Genomic DNA, 8,760 nt, shown 5'->3' on the forward strand with positions numbered 1-8,760 from the left:
AATACAGCATTTAAATCTGTAAAGGGTCTACTTTTATTTGTGTACACTCACACTATCAACAAAACATTGTGCTTTTGCAAAATAAAGAAAATAAATAGGGTGTGCTTTTAGCCGTCTCATTCTCTGTGCATATCTGTTTGAAACGCGTCACTAAAGTGAACTGAAACTCAGCGAATATTTGACCCACACACAGTAGAGATATATCTATAGAAAGCTTAACATGTCTACTTTTAAACTAAGTAAGTCATGACGAAAACAAATATGATGTGACAAAGTAATCAGTATGAATCAGTCTTGGCCGTCGCCTTCATAATCGCTAATGTGACCGATCGCGCTTTTGATATTACAATAGTCCATGTGAGACGCGCGCATGTAAACGCCCACATCACAGCAAACAAAGCAGCGAGACTTTTCCTAAAGTTCATCTCGGCTACTTCGCTTCAGGAAGAAGACGCGCTGAGAGAAATAAGACAGAAAGAGGCGCTGAGAGAAATAAGCTTTGGATTTTCCTGAGAAGAACGTGCCGGCGTGATATTCAATGGAGGATATAGTAAGTCTTTTTTATTTGCCTACTTGCATTAGTTGCTATTGTGTTACTGTGACATAACTTGTACTTATTTTACTAGTTCCTCTTTCCAAACCATGATTCCTGACTAAATGTATAATCAAGTGAAACATTATGAAGATTCATTCACTGCATATATGTCTCTCAACGCCAGGAAGTTTTTTTATGTTCTATAAAATAGACCGCAACGATATAAAAGTAATGTGAGTTATAATGTTAATATGTTGAATGTTTTATACTCAGTCATTGGCGTTTGCGATCGTCTGATGTGTAAATGTATCATGTAAGCTGTAAATAAGTGATGCATCGACAGACATATACGCGCTTCCTTTCTTTTCAGTGATGCAATTTACTTATCAGCTATGCATCTTCTGGTAATTGCTAACAACTGTTTCAGTTTTCGTTTAGGACTGTGGCTGCATCAATCGCATAATTGCACAAGAAAGGCACACGTGTCGTTCAGTTTTGAGTTCGCTGGAAAATCATACTGAGTAAGTGCACAGTATAGTAATTGTACTTTTATTATGCCTAGACTATATGGTAATATTATTTGTGGTTGATAGTGTTAAAATGTAGTTTCTTTGTTATTGGCATTCTGTTTTCTCATGAAGTATGCATACTATACTAAGGTACTGTGGGGAAAAAATGCTTACAATTGTTTATAAAGGTATTTTAGGACTGTATACACCACTCTTGCCTTCACCTGCATCTCTCACAGTGGGGGCGCTCGTTCAGTTTTCAACTCCATTCAGAATCTTAGAGTAAGTGTGCATTCACTATTTTACAGATGTTACTTTCATTTGAAAGAGACTTTAAAATTGTAGTTTTTCACTAAGCATGCATAAACGTTTTTTTCTCAAAAACACAATCACGTACATGCATGCTGCTCACATATTATTGTAGCACAGTTTGTTTTATTTTTATATTTGTTCATTACATTTTTTTGAATGATCCTGCTAATTACACCTATTGCAGCCTACCTGAAAATAAAACACAGTTTATTTTATTTGCAAATTTTGTGTATTTGTAATGTGTATCTTTGTTCTAATTTTTTAATAACAAAGACAATCGGACCGCGATTGTGCCCTCGTAACGCCATTTCGCCCCTGCCCCTCCGGAGGTCTGTGCACGCCACTGATTTATCATATATGAAGAAGTTCATTATATATAATCTGAGTTTTCTCATATAACCTTGAAAGGCTTTATGTTGTGCTAATGACTAGCTGACTGCACATTTCCTCACTTATTACACGAGTGCTTACCACATAAATAAGCAGACATGAATTATTGATTCGAGTTGAAATTATTTTATTACGAGAGGGGAAAGAGAGCGTGGAGTGACACGACTGGAAACTCGCACAGCTCTTTAGGAATTCATTTGAGGGGGACAATGGTCAATTTAGCAGCTACAGTTTAGCATCATTATACAAAAATATTGGCGGGCCGAATGCTGCGGGTGACCAATCACAGCCGCGTAATGAGCTCAACTCACTGCCAGTCCTTCTGAAGCAGCCTGTCTGCCACATTCACAGACATTACTGAGTGAGAATGAGCAGAATCTTTCTCTGGTCACTATGAAGTCCTCGTCTTGAGCCGCCGCTTTTACAGTCTATATATATGTTGAACTGCTGGATAATGCAGCGGGATACAGTCTAATGGATTATATTACAGCACATTACGGTGCATTATATTATGAATCTGTGATTCACACTTCATTGCGTTATATTGAAGTATATTTGTAATATCAGCTCAGCACTGAGGAAATTACACTGCAGTGATGAATCTGTTCTCAAATCAGTCTTACCGAGGAAATACCGTCTGTCCATACATGATAATAAATCTTTATAATTACACTTCAGTTGAATTTAACCCTTTAAATATCATCAGTAATGGTTAATAAAATAGACAAATTTAACAAAATAAAACAGAAATTGGGGGGGAAAAAAACTTATTACATAGGGCCTTAATAAAAAAAATAATAATAAATTGTTGTTAAATCATATTAGTTCCATTATTTTAATTAATTATATGTTCTTTGGTTACTAAAATTTAATTTTGCCAATAAAAATTCCAGAAAAAAATAAAATGACGAGAGAGAGAGCAAGAGCACAAAATAATTCAATCTGAAAAAAAATGTATTTGGAAATTTCACTGCTGTGTTGAATCTTGTCCCAAATCAGTCTTACTGAGGCAATAGAGTATTTATACAACCAGTATGAGTCTCTCTTCATAATTACACTTGAATTGAATTTAACTTAAATTTCCGTTCTAAAACCTAGTGAGCTGCCTATCTAGACAGTTCCAGATCCAAAGCTGCATCAAAAAGTAAGCAACAATATTATGCTTATTGTTTTCCTGGATAATACCTTGTTTTGACCCAGAACTACAGTAGCATCATATGTTGCATATACTGCTACAAATCAGGCAATTATGAAGGTTCATTTCAGTTAGGATTCTGCCTAAGTAGTGCACTAAATTTTGGAAAAGAACCTAGTCACGCATAAAAACTGCATCCAGAGAAATCAAACAGGTTTTAGACATTAAGTGCTTGTTTATTGAACATGTGCTTTAACACTAGCAACATCAGCTCCTTTTCACAGCATATGTAGATCCATTTGCCAGATTCTCCCCAATAATTAGTGCAGAAACTGTGAAAAAAGTGTGCAGATTCCATGCGGATCTATTTATGATTTATTAACGTGTTATTTTGTTGTGCTTAATCTAGCAGCGCTCTTCATACATTCATGCATTATGTACTACAGTGTTTTAAGGTGTAAATGAATGATCAGAGCGGCAGCTACACCTCATGTGCTGGTCATTAATGATAGCTTGACCAATTCAGCATTATCACCTGCGCTTGGCATTCTAATCGGATAAGCGTGCTGTTATTTCTCAGGCAGACGTGATGTTTGCCATGCCAGCATGCACTTTGTGTTTGCATATGTAAGGGGGTGGTAGTAATTTAGCTTGGTAAACTCTTAGACCTGCTCGAATGTCCATTACACAATTAATATTTGTTTGTCCGGACATGAGGGGGGCGGAGTCAAGAGCCCGGAATGACATTCCCTCAACGGTCCGCTGTCGCTATGACGACAACTCACAATAGACAGCGACAGAATGTTAATGTGAGTCTGGAGAAGCGGAGATACCTCAAAGCCCGATTAAACACAAGGACACACACTCATTCATCTAGTGCCTGGAAATTATTTGTAATTATGGTTATGGAATAACTGCTGAAGGTTTGCTAGAAGCACCAGAAAACTAGCCAATCAGAGCTTCCAAAGTTTTAGGGTTTGGCTACTTAGTCACTGCTGGTAATAGATGCATTAGCCACATCAAACAACTGGTCAGCATTATCCAAGCACAAGGGTTTTCAAACTGGGGTCTGGGGGAAAAACTCAATAAATAAAATAAAATTAATAATTTGGTTAAAATAAATTAAAATGATTTAAATGAATAAATATTATTTGAATAATTTGAAAATGCATGCATTTATGAACATATTCAATTAATAAATTAATTATTTAAATAAAAAAACTTAACACTAAGAAAAACCAAAGCTAGCACTGTGCTCTATAGAATATTATACAGTGATACTACTACAGAAGCTAAATATTTTGCAATAATATTTTACACATTGATAATATTTTTTTTACAGTATAAATTTGGTCTTTATGAATAAATGTATGGCTGCCTGAGTCCCTTGCATGACATGAAATAAAATAAAATAAAAAATTATTTGATTTTATAATAATAATTTTATTAAAATAAATGAAAAAAAAAAAAAAAATACTAACACTACAGTACTAGAGTGAGTAGGGGAAAAAATTAATAATTCAACATATTAGAAACTAAATATTTTCCAAATAATATTTTACACATATTCAGATATTTTTTATAATGCATTAAAATATGGCTGCCTTTTAAATTTTAGGATGGGGTCCCATGCATAAGGATGAATATATAAATAAAATAAAACATAACTAAATAAATAATTTAACTAAAATAATTTAAACAATTATATGAAAAAATTAATGAATAAATTAAAATATTTAAATATAAATAAATACGCCTAACTTTTTTTTTTTACTAATTTAATTTTTACTAATGTAACATATTAAAAACTAAATATTTCCCAAATAATATTTTGCACATATTTATAGTACTATTTTTTTAACAGTATAAATTAGGTCTTTATACATTAAAAAAGGCAGACTTTCACATTTTAGCATGGGGGTCTTTTGCATGTGGATGATCGTATATGGTGGTCTGTGGCATCTAAAAGATTGAAAACCCTTGCCCTAGCAACCACCCAATACACCTTAGCAACCACTCAGTAAGCTAATCAGCATTTGCCTTGACAAACGTTTCTTCCTTCCTGACGTGTGACTGTGGGTCTTACCTGTGCTGGGCTGGTTTATGATTGGCGCAGATGGCCGTCTGGAAGTCGTGGCTCACACACACTTTGTGAGGAGGGCAGTGAACCTTCAGACACGGGTCTTTAGTGCTGTCCAGCCCTGAAAGACAGAGAAAGACTTCATTTAGTATGAGAAACTAGAGCCTCCAGCTTATCTGATCTCTGATATGTGTTTACGTCTCTCTCAAACACAAACACAATCTCTCATCTTCTATATTCATGTTCTTTTGTTTCGCTTTTCCTTTCCAGGAAAGAAAGACCGAGCAGATTCAGTCAGATGGCATGAAAGGAAGCGAGAGAATCTGATGGAGGAGAGGAGAGCTTTACTCTGGCAAACACACAGGAGAAACAATGCAGCAGCCTTCTGGCAAATGCTTTATCATCTCACACACACAGCGTCGACTTTGAGCAATAGCTCAGTGTAAACACTTCCTGACAAATGGAGGAAGAGGAGAAACACTGTCTTGCGCTCTGCCATCTCTTCCTCTCACGCAGGTAATGCGGCTCCTCCAGCAGGAAGTAGGAGGGTGAGGAGGAATAGTGCGTGTGCGGAGATCATTACGAGAACTTGTGAGACATTCATCTCCATCAGGAAACATTAAACACACACCTTTCCTCAGCCATCTATTACAGTGCAAATTCAGTTTCAAGCATCAGCCATATAGAACTAACATTTAGTGTGTGTGTGTGTGTGTGTGTGTGTGTGTGAGCTGAAACACACAGGTGGGTTTAACAGAGGTCAAACACTCCATCACTCCCTCTGACCTTCACATGTCTGTGTGTGTGTTCATCAGGGAAGTTTGATGCCAACCTGCTGTTCGTCTGGAGCGCAGCCATGCCAACTGGCCTTCAATACACACACACACACACACACACACACGGTCGATTTACAGCTCTAATCACTGTTGTTAACAAAATAAATACCTCTTATTTAAAGGAACCGTTTATTAATATGAAACATCTGTCATCTTTTATTTCCCCTCTTGTTGTGCTAAACCTGTGTCACTTTCCTTCACAAAAATGTTTACAATGATAAAACAAGAAGGCACTGATACAACAAAACCACAATAGGATGACACAATGAATGGGTATGATACAGTGAAACAATGATACAGAAAAACTGTCAAAACAATACAATGAAACAATAATACAACGAAACAATGACAACAAAACAGTACAAATTGTTACAGTTGCCAAAGTATGCCAAATTGCTACAATAAAACAAGAAAAAAGCAATACAATGAAACAACAGAACACTGATTGTTGTATAATTGTTTTGCTATAATGAAACAATGAAACAAAACGATACAATGAAACAACAAAATGAAACAAAGCAACGGAACAATAACACAACGAAACAAAGTGATGAAACAAAACAATACAATGAAACAACGGGCACAGTGATGCAACAAAGACACAACAAAATGATACAACAAATCAACATAACGCTACAATGAAGCAAAACATTACAATGAATCAACTTAACAATGGCACAACAAAATGATAATGGAACGTTGATACAACACATGTATTGCTGTATTGGAACAATGAGACAACGAAAAGAAACAAAGAAACAACAGGACACTGATGCAGAAAACGCAACGAAGAAACAACACAATGATACAACAAATCAACATAACACTGATACTATAAAACGATACAGTGAAACAACACAATACAATGAAAGCAGACAGTGACTACAGTCAAGATTTAAAAAATTACATAAAAGCATCATAACATCCATCCATATGACCCGTACTTATTATTCCAAGAGCCAGATTAACTAAACAAGGCAAGTCAGTGCAAGAGCGCAACAAAAATAATGTAAATAATGGTGCAAATACCAGTAAATTGACTGCCACAAACCGTAGTCATGTTGTGTAATTCTTAAAAATACTCTCCCATTAATTTTGCGTCTGAAAGGGAAACTCTACAAATGCATATGCAATAAGGTCAGTTGCAAAAATGACTTTTCAGTAAAAAAAATTTCACTGTGCGTCTTTAGTAAATCCTGACAGTATTTTTTAATGCCAAAAGAGGGTTTAGTAAATCTGTTAGTAAATCTGGCCCCAAGTCTTCTGAAGTCAAATAATAGTTTTGTGTTAGAAACAGACCCATATTTAACATATTATTTGTTGAACATTTCCACCCACGCAGCAGCTCTCAAATATAATTTGTGCTTTTGTACATTCAAACACATTTCATTAAGTCAAGAAACCTGTGAGAACCAACATTGTTTGACATCACTTACATCCAACCTGGGTCCAATGCCATATTTGAATATGCAAATGAGGTGGGAAAGATTTGCAGCGATTAATGATTTAAAGTTCAGTCTGTTCCTCAAATAAAGCATCATATGACTTTAGAAGAATAGTGCACATAGCAAGTCATATCAACTGCTTGTAGGAGTCCATTTGTTTGCATGGAAAGGAACAATCTAGACACTTTGCCACTGTATAAACGCACACGTCTCATTCTCAAACACCTGTTCTAATACCTTCTCTTCTTTTAGTGCATCTTCCTCGGGTTTTCTTTCTGTCTTCTGCTGTCAGTGTTTTGTGAGAGAGTGTGTGTTTTTGTGTGTTTAGAGATGTACATGCCTTATTAATGGAGTTCAGGCCTCTCTCAACCCTGTGACGGACGGAATGATTTGATATTTTCCTGCATATGTGATTCAGCCGGTGAGGGCGAGAGAGACGGGAGGAAACGAGAGATGAGGTGCTGGGAGCGTGTCGAAGGGGAAGTGAGGACACACTTTACCAGCGGACAGACACACACATACACAGATTGCGCGATGTCTTTCACAGCATACAGTGATGGGATTCTGTCTGAAGGACATTTTGCTTTTGTGTTTTATTTATTTATTTATTTTCCTTAACTGAGTGTGGATACTTAGCAGAGGGTTCAATGAGGTGAATCTCGCAGAAGCATGTAAAATTAGGTATTTTTAATATTGTTTTAATATAGTTAAATTTATTACAATAAATAATATATAAATAAGCAATAAAAATAATGTGACTTTTTATTCTCATTACTGTAATGCAATACTTTTGAGTTTCTTTGTAATACCCATTTTTCTCAATGGTGATTTACATTAGATTCGCATGACTGTAACAAAACATTAAATACTTTATCTTTTAAAATTAGATTAAATTACATTCAGAAAAAAGTTTAACCATGGTGCATAAATACTTAATATTTTTTTATTTACATTACAGTAATGAAAATGACTTTTTGTTCCATTATTGTAATGAACATTTAGAGATGAAAGTTTGCTAATTATAATAAAAAGAAGGTTGCAATATAAAGGGTTTCATTTTCTATAATATAAAATAATGTATACTATATATATTAAAATTAATTACATGATAAAAAAATTGCACAAGTAAATGTAATTTCCTTTTTTTGGGATGGGCCCCCCCTCCACACACACACACACACACACACTTTTATATATATATATATATATATATACACATACATGCATACAGGTGCATCTCAAAAGATATCGTGAAAAAAATGAATTTTTTTGGTAACTTATTTCAAAAAGTGAAACTTTCATATATTCTAGATTCATTACATGTAAAGTAAAACATTTCAAATTGCACATTAGTCCATAGACTTCTGTTGTTTTAATACTGACCAAACAATATTTTCTATCCCCTATCCCTACCCCCCTTACAGAAAACCTGATGTCTTTCAGCTAAACATCATTTACTATTTTTAATAATTTTTTTCCCTCGTGGGGACCACATGCTAGTTTGGTTCCCACAATGTA

The 8,760-nt window shown here is 35.1% G+C and overlaps 1 protein-coding gene across 5 annotated transcripts in view; it reads right to left on the bottom strand.

Annotated features, from left to right (window-relative positions):
* Nucleotides 1-8,760, bottom strand: part of LOC107588314 (testican-1-like) — a 273,979-nt gene that overhangs the window by 55,672 nt on the left and 209,547 nt on the right. For all 5 annotated transcript variants that reach the window (XM_016276361.1, XM_016276362.1, XM_016276363.1 and 2 more), the window contains one exon: nt 4,968-5,082. In XM_016276361.1, the coding sequence (XP_016131847.1) occupies nt 4,968-5,082 (115 nt within the window). The remainder of the gene's footprint in view (nt 1-4,967; nt 5,083-8,760) is intronic.

This window comes from Sinocyclocheilus grahami, unplaced genomic scaffold (genome assembly GCF_001515645.1).
Source record: "Sinocyclocheilus grahami isolate Dianchi unplaced genomic scaffold, SAMN03320097.WGS_v1.1 scaffold102.1, whole genome shotgun sequence".
NCBI lineage: Eukaryota > Metazoa > Chordata > Actinopteri > Cypriniformes > Cyprinidae > Sinocyclocheilus > Sinocyclocheilus grahami.